Source organism: Narcine bancroftii, chromosome 6 (assembly GCF_036971445.1).
Source record: "Narcine bancroftii isolate sNarBan1 chromosome 6, sNarBan1.hap1, whole genome shotgun sequence".
Lineage (NCBI taxonomy): Eukaryota > Metazoa > Chordata > Chondrichthyes > Torpediniformes > Narcinidae > Narcine > Narcine bancroftii.
This window is the reverse complement of record NC_091474.1, coordinates 35390395-35409102: the sequence shown is the minus strand read 5'-3', so window position 1 is coordinate 35409102 and position 18708 is coordinate 35390395. Positions and strand designations below refer to the sequence as shown.

The window sequence follows — 18708 nt, the reverse complement described above, 5'->3', positions numbered from 1 at the left end:
CTAGTTAGAAAAAAAAAACAGTATTCCTGAGGACTGGGAGAAATTCAGAGTTCAACAGAGGAGGACAAAGGGATTAATTAGGAAAGGTAAAAGTGATTATGAGAGAAAGATGGCAGGGAACAGAACAAAAATACTGTAAAAACTTTTATAGATATGTAAAGAGAAAGAGATTAGTTAAGACAAATGTGGGTCTATTACAGGTGAATTGATCATGGGGCACAAGGATATGGAAAATCAATTGAATAACTACTTTAGTTCTGTCTTCACTAAGGAAAACATAAATAATCTTCAGGAAATAGTAGGGGTCAGAGGATCTAATGTGAGGGAAGGACTGAAGGAAATAGATGTAAGTCGAGGGGTAGTGTTAGGTAAATTGAAGGGATTAAAGGCAGATAATTCCCCAGGGCCAGATAGTCTGCATCCCCAAGTGCTTAAGGAAGTAGCCCAAGAAATAGTGGATTCATTTTCAAAACTCTTTAGATTCTGGATAAGTTCCTGTGGATTGGAGGGTGGCTAACATAACCCCACTTTTTAAGAAGGGAGGGAGAGAGAAAACAGACAATTATAGACCAGTTAGCCTGACATCGGTAGTGGGGAAAATGCTAGAGTTAGTTATTAAAGATGCGATTGCTACACATTTGGAAAGTAGTGACATCATCTGACAGAGTCAGCATGGTTTTATGAAGAGAAAATCATGTTTGACGAATCTTACAGAATTCTTTGGGGATGTAACTAGTAGAGTGGATAAAGGAGAACCAGTGGATGTGGTTTATCTGGACTTTCAGAAGGCTTTCGATAAGGTCTCACACAGGAGATTAGAGTAAAAACAAAGTACACAGTTTTGGGGGTATGGTATTGAGGTGGATAGAGAATTAGTTGACAGACAGGAAGCAAAGAGTAGGAATAAACGGGTTCTCTTCAAAATGGCAGCAAGTGACTAGTGGGGTACCGCAAGGCTCAGTGCTAGGACCCCAGTTATTTACCATATATATCAATGACTTAGATGAGGGAATAGAAAGCAGCATCTCCAAGTTTGCAGATGACACAAAGCTGGGAGCAGGGTTAGCTGTGCAGAGGAGTAGAGGATGCAGGATGACTTGGACAAGTTAGGCGAGGGGGTTAATGCATGGCAGATGCAATATAATGTGGATAAATGTGAGGATATCCACTTTGGAGGCAAGAAAGGAGAGAAGATTATTACCTAAATGGTGTCTGATTAGGAAAAGGAGAGGTACAACGAGACCTGTGTGTCGCTGTGCACCAGTTATTGAAAGTGGCCAGGCAGGTACAGCAGACAGTAAAGAAAGAGAATGGTATGTTGGCATTCACAGCAAGAGGATTCAAGTACAGGAGCAGAGAGGTTCTACTACAGCTGTACAGGGCCTTGGTGAGACCACACCTGGAGTATTGTGTACAGTTTTGGTCTCCTTATCTGAGGAAAGACAACCTTGCCATAGAGGGAGTGTAAAGAAGGTTCACTAGATTGATACCAGGGATGGCAGGACTTACATATGGAGAAAGGCTGGATCGACTAGGCTTATACTCGCTGGAATTTAGAAGACTGAAGGGGCATCTTATAGAAACATATAAAATTCTTAAGGGATTGGACAGGCTAGATGCAGGAAGGTTGTTCCTAATGTTGGGGAAGACCATAACCAGGGGTCTGGGATAAGGGGGAAGTCTTTTAGGACTGAGATGAGAGAGAAAAAAATTCTTTCAGAGAGTGGTGAATCAGTGGAATTCTTTGCCATAGGAAGTGGTTGAAGCCAGTTCCTTATCTATATTTAAGAGGGAGATAGATTTGGCCTTTGTGGCGGAGGGGATCAGGGGGTATGGGAAGGCAGGTACTGGGTACTGAGTAAATGATTAGCCTGGATCAAAATGAATGACAGGGTAGGCTTGAAGGGTCATATGGCCGACTCCTGCACCTATTTTCTATATTTCTATGTTCCTAAATGGTGGCAAGGGAGGTGTAGACATGTGAAGTATCTCCTATGGTCACAGGAGTATGTGCCAAGAGTTAGGTGGGAGGGAGGAGTGAGTGGTAATAAGTGGGGAGGGAGAAGTGCCGTCCTTCCAAGTGAAGCAACACTTCACTTGTGAATCTCCAGGGGGTCACCTACTGCATCGAGTGCTCCCGTTATGATCTCCTCTCGATCAGATAAACTGGATGCAGACTGGGAGATCTTGAGCACCTTGGTTCTCGCCACTGCAACCATGTAGATTTCCCAGTGGCCAGCCATTTCAATTCCCTGCTCCATTCCCTTTCTGACATGTCTGTCCGTGGTCTCGTGCACTTCCAGACTGCCCACAAATTGGAGGAAGTGAAAACAGAAAATGCTGGAGAAACTCAGCAGGTCAAACAAACAGTGTCCTTTATGTAGCAAAGGCGAAGATACATAACTGACATTTTGGGCTTGAGCCCCTTTTCCCTCTGCCTCCTTTCACAAAATGAATTCTCACCTTTCCTCTCTCCTGTCCTCTTATCATATCAAATTAACACCTTTAGTCTATTGGTCTGTACTCCTTCTCCTTTCATTCACCCTCTTCCCCCCACCACCCCCCCCCACCCCACCCTTTTATACAGACACCTGTCTTTTCTTTGCTCATTGCTTGAGGAAGGACTCAGGCTAGAAATGTCAGAAATATATCTTTTAACTCCTATGGAGGCTGCGATACCAGCTGGGTTCTGTCAGAATCTCCGTGTTTTGCCTGCAATCACAGCGTCTGCAGACTTTTGAGTTTCACAAGAATCAAGAGTAGCACAGTGGCATCACTAGGGTTGGTGTCACCCAGCACGGTAACTCATGACATCAACCCCCACCCCCACCATGGACTGAGTGCAAGAGTGTACCGAGCGTAGAAGAAACAGGCATGTTCCTTGGGTGTTGTTGGAATCTAGGGGTTAAAACATTATGAAAGAAATGATTAATTAATAAGTTTATATTTACTGCATGGTTCAGGGAAAAAGAGGAATGTGATTAAGTGGCAATCACAGCATGGAGCAAAGTTGGCTGAGCAAAATGGTCTGCTCCCAAATACAGGGAGAGGAAATGCATAAAACGATTTAGGAGGAATGCTCAAACTGAAGGAGGTGGTGAGTAGCACAGGAGACACAGGCCAGATCAGAACAAAGAATGGCCTGTAAGAAACAAAGGGAATGGAAAACAAGTCTAGGAGGAAGATTAAGGCAGGAGGAGGTGTTAAAGAGAACAGCAGAAATTGGCCAGACAAGAACAGAATGGTGATTAGAAATATCTGGGGATGAATTAATTTCTGATCAACACAACAGGATAGTCTGGCCTGGAGGATTAAGATGGGAGTGCTACACCCCAGATATCTGCAAAACAGGAGATGACTTGTGATAACCCTTATGCAAAAAGATCTAGCAAAGGAAGACAACTTTTGTTCTGTATGATAATGAAATCTAGCAAAGGAAGCCAACTTTTGTTCTGTATGATAAGGTTGACCTATATAAACTGAGCCAACTGGACAATAGGGGTCAGTCTTGGGGAATAGCTCACTGTGCAGGTGACCTATGAACTAACGACTGACCCAGAGCTCTGTTAAGTTTTATTCTTGTGCTGTGTAATAAACTGACTGTTGAACCAAATACCTTCTCCTATCACTTCATTCAAAGAACACGCTGGACTCAGACCACACATAGACTAAATTAAGAGTAAGGTAAAGCCAGAGTCCGACAGTGTCCGGCGTGGCAATGGCAGTTCTGAGTGGGAGGGATGTGGGTGGAGGGGCTCTGACTGGAGTGCATTAGAAGGTTCAAAAAGTAAATTAACATGGAGTTTTAGCTTTGTAGGTATATTGATATATGTAAGATGGGCTTACGAAATATGATTTTGTTGTTATAACTACCATATATTTCAGTATAAGACAACCCTTGAAGCATCCAAAAAACACATCAAAAACAGGAGTCGTCTTATAGGCCAGATACAAAAATTCTACTCAAAATACTACATGATTGATTCCATACCCCCACTTAAACCCCAACCTACAATAAATTTTTAAGCTACCGGTATATCAGAAAGAATTTTTTATTGTTTAAAAAAACACATTCTAAAATCGTTCAAAATCACTATCACCGTCTGAGGCACGGAATTTGGCAAGCATTTCCAGAGCCTCACTGTTTATACTGTCACCATACGGGTCCCAGTATGAATCTGCTGAGTTGGCTTCCGCTTCGTCGTCAGGGTCCCACAATAAATGGTTTTCCGTACCATCCATTGCACTAGAGATACCACACTTTTTGAAAAAAATTATTTCAGGAGATTTTCTCTTTTAATGACTTTTAATTTAAAACTTGCTTCATACTTTCTTTGTTTTGCTGGAGGCTCCATGATAACATCTACCTTCCGGCCACACCCAACAGCTCAGTCAAATGCGACACCAGTTCAGTCACCACACATATTTTTGGGGGTCACCTTATACACCTGATTTATGATAAAAATCATGAAATTCAGGCTGAAATTGGGGACCCGTCTTAACTGAATGCCGAAATATAGGGTAACTACAGGGATATTTTTATTAAAAATAATAAATTTCTGCTGAGACTGTACAAAATATTTTTATACACAGTCATTTTGGTGTCACCCCCTCTGATGGTGTCACCCTGTGCTGTCTGTACCGGAACCACACTAGTGACACCAGTGGAGAAATGCACAGAAACTACAGACATTGCCTGGTTTCCTGCACTAAATTGGGCCATTCACCTCTGTGCTATGTTCCCTGGTTACTTCATCAAATTTGGCCCTTGATCAAACAAGCAAAGCTTTCAGTTTTAAAATTAATAATAGAGTGTAAAATGCTTTGTAGCTTACACAGTACTGTTTGTGAATAACATTTGCTTTCAGGCTCTAACCTCTTTAAGATTGTCATAATCAACTGTTCTTTAAGCTGCTACAAAGTGTAGAAACTGCTTTTTGGAAAACTGTGAACTTTGATTGAAATGTGTGCATCCCTTCTTGTATCAGTCTACACACTCAGCAATTGACTTCCTTGGAGTTTAAAAATCCCCTGCGAAACATATCTCATGCACTCTTTAAGTTGGTTTCGATGAGAAACCAAATGTTCGATCTTATCACATTACATGGGTAAACAACAATTAGAATAGGACTCATTTTAATATTTTTACACTGTTACAACATTATAAATAATAGTTGTAAGTCTTGTAATATGTTTCAGGTTGTTGGGCAAGTCAACATATGAATTATTGTGTGCAGTTTTGGTTTCTCAATTATAGGAAGGATGTTAATAAAGCTGGAAATGGTGCAGAAAAGATTCATGTGAATGTTGACGAAATGCAGAAGCTTGTGCTACATGGAGAGGATGGATAGTCTGGGATTTTTATCCTGGGAGTGGAGGATGATGAGGAGTGATATTATAGAGTTATATGACATTTTGAAGTAATAATTTTGAATTATTAGATATGGTACCATGGCAAAAAGGAAAATCCAGGAAAAAAAACTGCAAATATTAAATTCTCAACTTTCATTCACATTTAAAATAATACCATAGTGAGAGGAGCAGATGGTTTCAGAAAAAAAAAGCTTTGTTCAAATAAATGGCAAAGACAGTCTCTGAGACAACTATTCTTCAACCTTACTTACATGCCAATTGCTTACATCCGTATTGACAAAAAGCAGAACAAAGAAATCACTTATCAGTAACGAACATTCAAAAGGGAAATAAAGTTAAATAATCCTTAAACGTGAGAAATTTACACTCACAACTCTCCATGCTGTTGCAACAAGATGATCTTTCTTTCTCTTTCAGATCACCGCTTTCTGATTAGAAGCTACTTCTGCTTATGCAGTGACTGTTTATTCCTATTTATAGGCTCAGGACCTAAACATCACCACGCCTCTATGGGAAGTGCTTAACAGGGACATATATTATTACATGTAGGTGTGAAAGATGTATTAGTGTGTTGCACACAATTCCACCCTGATATTTCCTAAGAAAACAGGATGCTGTCATGTATGTCCTGGTTTGACCTACTCAGTAGTAAAGAATTAGTGGTGGTAAAGTAAACAAAAACTTGCAAATCCACCTCCACCCTAGGAAAGATAAGGCTAACTAGTTCCTGTAGGGACGTGTCCTGTGTCTATTGAGAACTGGAATTATATTCCTCCTCCTTCATTTGGTGAATCTCTGGAATGTTCTTTTAGCAGATCTTACAGCAGTGCCTTTGTAAAACTCAAAATATTTCATAAAAGAAGCTAGAACATTAATACTGTTTTTGCCAAAGAATCACACATCCTCTATCAAAAATGGTGTTACTGCCAGACCCCCAGTAGCAAAGCATTGAGCTGCAATGGCCAAATGAAAATAAAGTTTTCTGGCTGTGGTAAAATGCATTTGAGTAGATGTATGGACTGGCCAGTCTGAACCTACCTGACTTTCCCTAACCCCTCCCTTGGCTTCACCTCTGATTTCCTAGTAAAGGCTGACATGCCCGGACTTGCCCCCCCCCCCCCCCCCCACCTTGCTCCTGTACCTGGAATGCTCAGGTTTTTGGTAATTAAAGCCATTTAATCACACCATCATGTCGATGTGATTATTGTGTGCACCACAATTTAATTACCAAAACAAAAGCCATGGAAGCTCAGCATACAGGACAAAGCAGCAGCTATCGGGAAGATGCTTTTGTCACCCAGCCTGCAGATGGTGGAATCGAGCACCAGGTGGTGCAGTTGTGGTCGCATCCCTGGGGCCTGCATCAACTCTGTAGTGGGTAATGGGAGATGGCCGACCACACTCACAACTGAACCCAGGGAGCCAAACGCAGACATTACCTTCGAGAGGTGGCAGCATGGGTTGCAGATGTTCATGCGCTCCCACAACCTAAAGGATGCTGAAGATAAGTACGATCTCCTGTTTGCATCCATGGGCGATTGGCGTTTCCTCATGGGGAACAAGGGCGCCACCATGTTGGGATATGGCACTGACGGCAGCGGAAAGTGCAGGTTTTGTGGGCTGGTCAGGCACCCCCGGAAATTCTGCCTGGCCAGGAACGCGGTGTGCTCAAATTGCAAAAAGAAAGGGCACTATGCGAAGATGTGCCAGGGGCAGCCCACTACCAGCAGTGTCATGTGCAATCCAAGGGACGGGTCGCCATGTTTGTGGGAGAGGTCACCAAGACGACAATCGGTAACATCACTTCTGGCTTCGGATCAGCGATCGCTAACTTCACCTCCGGTCCAGCCTTGTGCAATTACTGGGGCCAGCCATTTTATGAGGCACCGAGTCCGACATATTACCGACAGGAATGGTACATCATGACTCTGAATCTGACCTAACTCTGGCCTCCATGACGCTGGATCCAAACAGAGCTCACCAGCTGGCGCGATTGATGATGCACATTGAAGTAAATGGTCACGTCAGGGGTTGTTTGTTTGACACAGGGAGCACTGAAAATTTTATCCACCCAGACTTGATAAAGCGCTGAGCATTGAAGGTGTCTCTGAAAACGTGCTGAATATCCCTGGCGTCTAAAGTCCAGTCTGCAGAGACGTTACAGAGTCCAGAGGACCCCAAAAACCAGCAGCAATAGATATCCACCACAACACAGGGTTTCTTAAACAAAAGTTGTTTCTAATTATATTTGAACAAGAAAACAGAATTAAACTTTAACTTATTACTTAACCTGCCTAACTACTCAATCCCCCCTCTAATACTAAGCGCAAGTGTGTGTAATGTATATTTAAGATTGGAAAAGTTCTTTGGATCACAGTCCAATCTCACTGGTTGCAGGCAGTTCTTGTACTGTGCACAGAAGTTAGCATTAACGAAGTTCACCAGGTTTTGGTGCTTAACAGGCAAATGGTTACCACTCAGGAAGATTCTTGCTGATTTTCGGAGAGAGATTCCTTTTCCAGGACATCCACAACTGATTCCTTCTCAATCAGTCTTGCTGACGAAACTTTCCCCCTTCAGGGTTCTCCAGATGATCCTCTTTCTTTCAAGTCACCTTTCAGACCACCAATCTCCTCCTTTGACCAAAGTTTGCCAGCTTGTCTTTCTGGAACTGATTTCTGTCTCCTCTCTCTCTCTGTTTCACACCCTCCCTCTCTGAGAGCAAAACTGTTCTCCTCTGCCTACAAAGATCACATGCTCTCCAAGGCAAGCTCCTGTCGATATTTTGTTGCCTCCTGCAAAAAGCATTCTGCAAAAGTCCTGCAAATATTCTGTGTTTTAAAATGTGTGTGTGCCAGCTGCTCTAACAATTCCTCCCAAACCACCTCTAGATACTCTGTCACAGTACTTAAGGGTGCGGGGCAGGGAGTACAAGGATTTTAAAATCATGGTAATGCCCAAACTCTGCACTCCAGTTATCCTGGGATTAGACTTCCAGTGTCAGCTGGAAAGTGTAATGATGCAGTTTGACGTTCCACAGCCCTTGATCACGGTGCAGAACAAGGAATTCAGCTGAGCCAATGAGAGTAAACTGGGCTGTATGTGTGGGCTGTCCATCCTTCAGGTCCCTCCGCTCCCACTATTTGAGCAATTATCAGAGAATTGCAGACTGATAGCTGCCAAAAGCAGGAGATATAGCCTGGAGGACAGATGTTTCATTAAAGCTGGTCCAGAGGTTGTTGGCCGAATTGAGCCCAGCAACAGCCCCTGGTGAGCACAAATGCTGGTGGTAAAAGGGTGGGGGTGGGGGGGGGGGGAGTACAACCAGATGGTAATAGACAACAGCCAGACTGTGAATAGATTTATGTTAATGGATGCCTACCTCCTACCCTGACATGGTGAACAAGATAATCCAATATAGGGTCTTCTACTATAGAGCTTGTCAGCATACCATCATATCCCAAAGACATGGTTTTTGAAGACAACAGCCGACTGTATCAGTTCTGCGGGGCGCCATTAGTGTTCATAAGGGAGATGGACCATAGTAGATGATCACAAACTAAAGGCAACATTTGGATAACGTCACCATATGCAGCCATGACATGGAGGAACACAATATGAACCCTAATGGAATTCCTCACCACAGCAAAAATCCTAAACATGACGTATAATCAGAAGAAGTGCGTGTTCCACACTTCACAGCTGGCGGGAGGGAGGGATGTGGAGGGAGGGACCTTGAGAGAATGCGCCCCCTAGGGAAACTACCATTGCCCGAGAACCTGAAAGCCCTGAAAAGGTGCCTCAGGTTCTTATTATGCCCAATGGGTCCCCAATTACGCGGACAAGGCCCGGTCATTAGTGAAAACAACAGATTTTCTCCGTCACCAGAGGCTCATAAAGCCTTCGAGGGTATGAGATTGGCAAGGCGGCAATGTATGCCATTGATGAATCTGTCCCATTCTAATGGAAAGTAATGCTTCTGATGTTGCCCTAGCAGCCACACTGAATCAGGCAGGCAGGCCAGTGGGTTTTTCTCCAGAATGTTCCAGGGCCCAGAACTCAGGCACTCGGCAATTGAGAAAGAGGCCCAGGCCATAGTGGAACCTGTGTGACACTAGAGGCATTATTTGGTTCGTAGACCATTTACCCCACTGATGGACCTGAGGGCTGTCGCATTTATGTTTAACAACAAAAAGCAGGGTAAAATATAAAATGATAAGATCATCTGGTGGAGAATCGAACTCTCCACGTATAATTATGAGATCTTATTCCGGCCTGGGAAGCTTAATGAGTCACCCAATGCTCTGTCCCAGGGAACATGTGCCAACGCACAAACAGATCGTCTGAAGTTCCTGCATGACAAGCTCTGCCACCCCGGGGTCACAAGGCTGATTCACTTTGTGAGGGCTAGAAATTTACCCTACTTAGTTGAGGATATTTGGGAACTGTCCCGTAACTGCTTGGTCTGTGCCGAATGCAAGCCGCATTTTTACAGACCGGATAGAGCCCAACTGATTAAGGCAACCCATCCCTTCGAATGTCTCAGTATGGAATACAAGAGTCCCTTCCCATCCAATAACAGGAATCTCTACTTCCCGAATGCAGTGGATTAGTACTCCTGGCTCCCGTTTGTTATCCCTTGTCCAGATATGACTGCAGCCACAGTAATCAAAGCACTCCGGACCATATTCACTATGTTTAGATACCCTAGCTACATACACAGTGACAGGGGTTCCTCCTTCATGAGTCAGGAGCTGCGACAGTACTTACAGGTGGTGGGGATATCCACGAGCAGAACTACTAGCCACAACCTCCGTGGGAATGGGCATGGAGAGAGAGAACGGTACAATCTGGAGAGCAATCATGTTGGCCATCATGTCAAAAGGGATGCCCATCTCCCAGTGGCAAGAGGTACTATCAGACGTGCTGCATGCCTCCAGGGCCCTGCTGTGCATGGCTACAAATGCCACCCCCCACTAGAGACTCTTTTCTTTTCCCAGGTGGTTGGCATCCGGAACTACTATGCCAGTCTGGCTGATGACACCAGGGCCGGTACTTCTTCACAGACATATTAGACCCCACAAGACAGATCCCCTGGTGGAAAGAATGCATCTGGTACACGCAAACCCACAATGCTCATTTGTGCAGTACCAGGACGGGAGGAGGGCACGGTGTCAGTACGAGACATGGCCTGGGCAGGGAAAACTAATACTGATCAGGTGACCCCCAGAAGAACCAGAGTCATCGAGACAGCATCCATCCATGTCCCAGGGTTTTGACGTACTTCCGCCACCCCCCCCCCACCCCACCCCCCCACCCCACCCCCCCACCCACCCATATAACTGTAGAACCTCCACTGTCAGCACCAGTCATCAGTCAAGCACCTATGGTGGTCAATCCCACAGAGATCTCGCCAGCAAGGAGTCCACCTCAACAGGCAGCAAAGGGCTCTGTAACCGAAATTCCACCCACACCGGTACACAGTACCATGAGCTCGGTGCAGGAACAACAGGGGCCTCGCCCAGGGTTTCGGAAGTCACAGAGGATCACGAGACCACCAGACAGGCTGAAGCTGTGATGGACACTATGAACGATGTATATATGTACAGTATGTGCTCCGTGTCGCCACATCACCCCGTCGGGTTTTATCTCAAAGAAAGGGTGAATGTGGTAAAAGGTATTTGCATAAATGTATGGACTGGCCAGTCCGAACCTCCCTGACCTTCCCTAACTCCTCCCTGGATTTCCTAATAAAGGCAGGCATGCCCAGACTTGTTCCTGTACCTGGAACCTGGCCAAGTAGTGTATTAGAAATGCTCAGGTTTTTGGTAATTAAAGCCATTTAATCACTCCGTCATGTCGATGTGATTATTGTGTGCACCACACTGGCCTTCAGTAGAGATAAACAAGAAAGTCTGCAGATGCTCAGGTCAAGTGTAGTATATAAATGTACGGGAGAAACTCAGCAGGACGTGCAGCGTCCATAGGAAAGGAAGAGTAACCAATGTTTTAGGCCTGGGCCTGAACAGTTGCATGACCTGCTGAGTTTCTCTAGCACGTTTCTGTTTCTGACCTACCCACAAAATTGATCACGGTTGATAGTTCAGTGTGGCTTGAAGAAGCGAGGGACTTTATAATGAACAGTTAAAGAATAAAAGGCAGGGGCTGATGCAGTTGGGAGAGTGCCTGCCTTCCAGCTTCAACATGCATGTTCACTCCTGATCTTCACTGTAGCCCATGTGCATTCTTCCCTTACTCTCTGTGGTTGCATAAACAGCCATCAGGTGTTCCAATGTCCTTGTGCATCTCAGAATAATTTGCCACTGTGAACTGTCCTTAGTGTGTAGGTAAGTGGAATAATATGGGGGAGTTGATGAGCATGTGGGGTGAATAAAATAAAATGCAATTACAGTAAAGTTCCTAATATCTATGGGGATTGGTAAATGCCAGATAAATGTATTTTTTGGTTGCTTGAGACTTCCTCTGACAATACCCAACTAATACACACATTAAGAATAAATAGTTTAAACGACGAAATACAAAAATGCTAGACTATACTTACTGTGAAATGTCTTCACTTGCATGAATATATAAATCTTAAAACATTTTACTTTATTTTCAGTCACATTCTTTGAAAACATTTAACGGTCGCTGCATCTACAGGTTCCACCCCCTAATGGAGCCGCCAAAAGATGAACAATGACATTAAACATAATTAAATCTCTCCTCCCCAAGTTTACAGATAAAGCCTCTGACTGGGGCGGCTCTTACTAAGCAGGGATAAGGAGACATTTTAAGAGAGTCACCCCAATGACGATCGGCATCAACCAGCTCTTCATCCTGGGCGACACCATTGCTGCTTCACACAACTTTATTTAAACACTGCTACAAGCAAAGCACGACCAAGCCACTCTGCTGGCTGAATATGTGCTCCAATCTTCGCCACATTGACCACTGCCAGTGGGCTGATATCGCCTCAAACCGTGCATCTTGGCGCCTCACAGTTCGGCGGGCAGCAACCTCCTTTGAAGAAGACCGCAGAGCCCACCTCACTGACAAAAGACAAAGGAGGAAAAACCCAACACCCAACCCCAACCAACAAACTTTTCCCTGCAACTGCTGCAACTGTGTCTGCCTGTCCCGCATCGGACTTGTCAGCCACAAACGAGCCTGCAGCTGACGTGGACATTTACCCCCTCCATAAATCTTCATCCACGAAGCCAAGCCAAAGAAGAAATTTCTTAATTATTTTAATGTTTAATATTTATTTTCCTTGATTTATTTTGCCTGATGCTTGAAGCTGCCTTAAATTCTGGCTCAATGTGGCAAACGGTCTGTTTCTATGCTTTTGGATCCAATGACTATCCTTTCATCTGAAAGAAATGAGAAGGGTTGGGCACTTACCTGCTGAAGTTTCACTAATTATTTTACACACTCTACCTCTGCTGTTTACTTTTCAATTAGAAAACAACAACCTGGGGTACAATGAGTCTGAATGCATCCACAAAGCTTTAAGAAATGAAATCCTCAATTCAATGTAGTAATGGAATGATTCATCCACTCTCCAAAAAGTTGATGAAGCTTGTGTTCCTTTGCATGATGATGGTTGAACACCGATGACATTTTCTTAATGACAATAAACTGATTCAAAGCCAATGCACAAACTTCTGGAGGAGATCAACAGGTCACAGGCACCATCCACAGAAAAAAAGTAGCCATTCAGTGTTTCAGGACAGAACCCAAAACTCAGGCAGTGGCCAGAATATGGGCCCGGGCAGATATATGTAAAATGTCCTTCGCCACAGGTGGAGTGCCAGAGGATTGGAAGGAAGGGTAGCTCATATTGTTCTACTGTTTAAAAAAAAGTTCCCAAAAGAACTAAGGAAATTATAGGCCAGTGAGATTGACATCTGTAATTGGTAAATTATTGAAAGATGTTCCAAGAGATCAAATACGAAAAGTATTTGTATAGTCAGGGACTGATTCAGGTAAGTCAACATGGCTTTGTGCATTGTAGGTTGTGTTAAATAAATGTTATAGAGATTTTTGAGGAAGCTACCAAGAAATTTGATGAAGGAAAGACTGTGAATGCTCTCTCCATGGATTTTAGTAAGACCTTGACAAGGTCCCACGTGGGAGGTTAGTCAGGAAACTTCAACTGATCAGTATTCATGGTAAGGATTCAACAATACATTTAGGGGAAAAGCCAGAAAGTGGTAGTGGAGGATTGCCTCTGACTGGAGGCCTGTGACTTGTGGTGTGCCTCAAGGATTGGTGTTGGACCCATTGTTGTTTGTCATCTATATCAATGATCTAGATGATAATGTGGTCAGTTAGATCAGCAAGTTTACAGATGGCACAATAATTGGAGGACAGCAGGGAAGGCTTTCAGAGGGATCTGGACCAGCTGGAAAAGTGGGCTACAAAATGGCACATGGAACTTAATGAAGACCAGTGCAGTGTTGCATTCCAGAAGGGCAAACAAAGTTAAGACATGCACAGTCTGTGGTATGGCACTGAGGAGTGTAGTGAATACAGATCCATAATTCTTTGAAAATGGTGTCACAGGTAGATCAGGTTATAAAGGGCTTTTGGTATGTTGGCCTTCATAAATCCAAGATTTGAGTATAGGAGTTGTGACATTATGGTAAAGTTGAAGAAGAGATTGGTGAGGACAAAATTGGCATATTGTGTAGTTTGGGTACCTAACTACAGAAAACATGATCAATAAAATTGAAAGAGTGCAGAAAAGATTTATTAGGTTGTGGCTGATACATGAGCAACTTCATAATAGGGCATGGTTAAACGGGTTAGGAATTTTATTCCCTGGAATGTAGAAAAATGAAGGGAGATTTCACACAGATAAATAAAATTATAATGGGTGTAGAGTAAATGCAAGTAGGATTTTTTTTAAACTGAGGTTATGTGAGATACAAACCAGAAGGCATGGGTTATAGCTGAAAGCATGGAGGTTTAGGAGGAACACTGGGGCAATTTCTTTACACAGAGACTGTGAGAGTACGGAACGAGCTGCCAGCTAAGCAGTGAATTTGGGCTCAATTTTAATACTTAAGAAAAATTTGGACAGGTATATGGATGGGAACATAGATCATGGAACAGAGAACATTACAGCACAGTTCAGACTATTCAGCCCTCGATGTGATGCTGACCCATATATTCTTATATTTTAAAAAAGCACTAAATCCTCTATTTTTCTTTTGTGTGCCTACGAGATTCTTAAATCCCCTTATGTTTCTACCTCCACCACGATTCTGGCAAGGCATTCCAGTTGCCCACAATTCTCTGTGTAAAAAAACTTACCCCTGATGTCTCCCCTAAACTTCCCTCCCTTAACTTGGTGCATGTGTCCTCAGGTGCTTGCTCTTCATGCCCTGGGGAAAAGGTGCTGGCTGTCCACCCTGTCTATGCTGCTCAGAATCTTGTAGACCTCTATTAAGTCTCCTCTCATCCTTCTTCATTCCAAAGAGAGAAGTCCCAGCACTGCTAACCTTGCCTTATAAGACTTATTTTCCAATCCAGGAAACATCCTGGTAAACTTCCTCTGCACCCACTGCATAGCTTCCATATCTGTGAAAGTCAGCCCGCACGGTAATAGAATAAACAGGAGAACTAATTAAGCGTACAACAGTCTCCTTTATTCAGCCTTACTAATGCTCGCTGGAGTGAGGGGTACACAAAAAAAAGAGTTCAGTAACTCATTCTCTACACTGATCCCCGCTCAAAGCATGCACAGTTCCTTCAAGCAGGGGTTTGCATGAAACCCTACAAGTTTCACACAGCTGGAAATTTCTGTTTTTACAATATGTGGTGTCTTCAGACAAGCTGGCAAAAACAGAATGTTCTAAAGTCTTTTATTTAGTCTTACTACCATTCTTTGTGGTGTTAGTTACTATCTCACTGCAGCACAGGGAAGGTCATGAGGGCAGTCACCTTCTCACCTTATGTTACAAGGCAACTACATTCTCACCCAATTCATTAACCCTTTGTTAATTATATTCATCATTCTTTCGCATTCCTTTTTTTCATTCTATGATAACATTATGGAACTGAGACAGGGGTATAACTTGCAAAAATAGGATAACAACAGAGCTACAAGTAGAATGATTGCTAATACGCATAACCCCTGGATAAAAGTGGCCCACCACCCTTTGAAGGACACAGAAGGGTCCTGAAGGGTTATAATTGTAAAACTGGTTTGCTACCCTTAGAATATCTTGTATTTATTCCTGTATATGGCTGACCATATCAATGATATTTTCGGAGGCATCGGGGATATGGGTACCACATTCCTGTCCCACTACTGCACATGTGCTACTCTTCTCTGCAAGCAGGAGGTTAAAAGCCATCCGGCTTTGCATGGCTACCTTTCTCAGAGCCACCATCACTGCTGTGAGCTCATGGATCTATATCGGAGTATTCTTTTCAATTATAGCAGTGACATTGGCCAGATCTTCCAAGACAATGGCCATATTAATTAACTCCCGGGCAGCTTTCTCAACCCCATAATTAGGGAAAAGGATCATAATGTATTATTCAGTTTCAGAAATAGCTCATTTCATTTTTGTCGAGATTATTGTGATGCCTCCAAGTTCAGTGCTCCATTTGATGAAATGGTATTACCATCATAGGAACTCCCTGACCACTACGGGATGATAATTGAGAACAAACCCAACACTGAGACACTCCCATAGACTTAACGTATATGAGAGACATATGCAAATATGTGTTATTCCTTCCTTGCTTGTCCCCCGCATTCCCTACTACTTGAAATATGATCAAAAAAGTCCCAGAATAAAGCTCCGCAATCCCATCAATATATACAATGTCCATGGTGTCCTGTTTATAAGTGACAGGTTTCACGAGCTCTAACTTCTCTTGCTGATCCTCTTACAGTCTGTACCCACCTGGATTGCTCTTCGGCCTATACTGCCGTGGGTGTGGTAAGTAATACCCGGAACAGACCCTTCCACTTAGGTACCAACTTCCTCTGTCCCAAATTCCTGACCAAAACATAATCTCTTGGCTGGATACCAGGTAACGTTGTTCCCAGTTCGACTTCCTTTCCTTGAGTGTTCAGAACCTCTAAATGTCAAGTCTGGAGAATTTCAGTTAGTTGTCGAACATAGCTAATCATCTTTCACCCAGGACATGAAAATCCAAACAAGCTTCTATATTCTTACCAGCTGCCCAAGGGGTAATAATGGTTTCCCAAATAAACCTTCAGCTGGAATTAATCCTGTACCACCATGAGGTGTAATTCTCATTTCAAAGAGAGCCAGGGGAGTACTTTTAGCCAATTCAATCCTGTCTCCTCAGCTAGTTTAACAGGCTTATTTGTCAAAGACCCATTTGCCATTTCTATCATCCCTGATGCTTATGGGTGGTGGGCACAGTGAAATTGCTGTTCAATCTTGAGATGTTTGAATAAATCTTCGTATCCTCTAGCTGTAAAATCCATGATTGGAGCTGATAATGGTTGGCAACCCAAACCTTGGTATTATTTCTTGCAGAATAACACCTACTGTTGTTTCAGCTGTGGCATTTTGAGTGGGGATAGCCTCTATATATCTACTGAAAAGATCAAGCAACACAAAACATATTTATAGTTACGTACTCTAGGTAATTCAATAAAATCAATCTGTTGTGGAGGCCCGCTACCTGATAGGCATCCCAGCACACAAGATGGCAGCTGAACGTGGCAATCCTGCAAGGGCCATGCTGATGAAATGGCCTTTTGTCATAGGTTGCAGGCCGCACAATGAGCACTGGTGGGGACACTGGCCTAACAGCGGACAGCAAGCCAGTGACGTCATTTCCGCTGGAAGTGGTGGGTCAACTAGGCCCAGTGGGCCTATATTAAGCAGGGGAAACTGTCAATAAATCAGTTTTCACTAGACTCACCTCGTGTCAGCATCTTACTTTCATGCCGTGCTGTAGCAAGTGCTACATTGGTGACCCCGACTGGTTCAAACGGCACTTTGGATCCAACGATGGAGGAACAAGCAACACGCCATGCAGTTTCACTGAAACTGACAACATTCTGGACTTTGCAGCCGCTGGTATAGTTTGAGCAGGCCGAGGCCCAGTTCCAGATTTGACAGATCACAGACAACGCCACAAGATATTATTACATGCTGAGCTCGCTCAACCAGGACACAGCCACCAGGTCGTTGACTTCCTCCGGCAGCCTCTGGAGCCATCTAGGAGTTATTAACCCATACTTTCAGGCTCTCTAAATGCAAGCACAACTCTGGCACATGGACAGTTTGGCGGATGGGGCCACTTCCGCTCTCATGAATGGTGTGTTAGCATTAACCGATGGCCACAAACCTTGCCTGCTCTTTGAGCAGATCTTCCTGGAGCAACTACCAGAGGACATCCAACTGCTGCTCACTGAGGAGGATTTCAGAAGCCCCAGGAAAATTGCAGCTCGAGTAGATGTTCTCTGGGAGTGATGAGAGGCTCCAGCATCGAGATAGACCAAATTGCAAAGCCTTGTGTGCAGTGGATGACTAGATTGCCACAGCTGACCAGCAGGCCAATGGACCCCACCCCCCTCCCCCCATTCAGCGAGCAGTATTGTTTCTAATGGTGGGGTTCAGAGGTCCGTCGATGCTGCCCTCCCTGCGCATTTCAGGGAAATGCCACGGCCAACTGTCGCTAGTGATTGTAGCAGCCAACCAACGAGACAGCCTTCTCCACATGTGGAACTCCTTATCAGGGCCACAGTTCCTGGGGCCGAGCTCAGTGTCCTGCCACCCTCAACTTGTGACTCCTGCAATAGGAAACCAGGCCCAGCCCTGAGGGACGCAAATAATTCCAACATCCGAACCTTCGGCATCCAGATCATTCCACTTTGCTTTGGGAACAGCTGGTTCACATGGACGTTCACCCAGGGAGCAGTGCAACCACCACTACAGGGGGCAGACTTTCTCAGGGCATATTGTTTGATGGTGGACCTCAAAGGGCGGTGGTTAGGGAACGCCAAGACTTTACAAACTTTCTCCCTAGGGGAGGCCAAGCTACCAGCCCCTCACACATGTTCTGTCACTGCCAACAATAACGAGTTCACACATATCCTGGCAGAATTGCCCTCCATTGTGGGGCCACAGTTTACCTCAACAGAACCAAAACACGGGTTACAACACCACATCCTCGCTAAGGGGCCCCCCATTACATGTCAGGGCATGCCACCTCCTCCCCTCCCCCCCCTCCGAGAAATTCAATCTCGTAAAGGAGGAGTTCTGGAAGATGAAAGAGCTGGGAGGCCATGCATGGATTATCACCGCCTCAACGAGGTCACCACATCAGACA

General features: G+C 44.2%; 1 protein-coding gene across 2 annotated transcripts in view; it reads right to left on the bottom strand.

The window, feature by feature from the left end:
• Positions 1–17501, bottom strand: part of LOC138735940 (protein-glutamine gamma-glutamyltransferase 2-like) — a 42381-nt gene extending 24880 nt beyond the window's left edge. Inside the window, exon 1 of one of the 2 annotated variants that reach the window (XM_069884625.1) lies at positions 17296–17501. In XM_069884625.1, coding sequence (XP_069740726.1) covers positions 17296–17308 — 13 coding nt within the window. In that variant the 5' untranslated portion in view covers positions 17309–17501. Of the gene's footprint in view, positions 1–5744; positions 5849–17295 lie in introns of those variants that run through there. The other variant, XM_069884626.1, reaches the window with a different exon arrangement.
• Positions 17502–18708: the final 1207 nt, after the last annotated feature.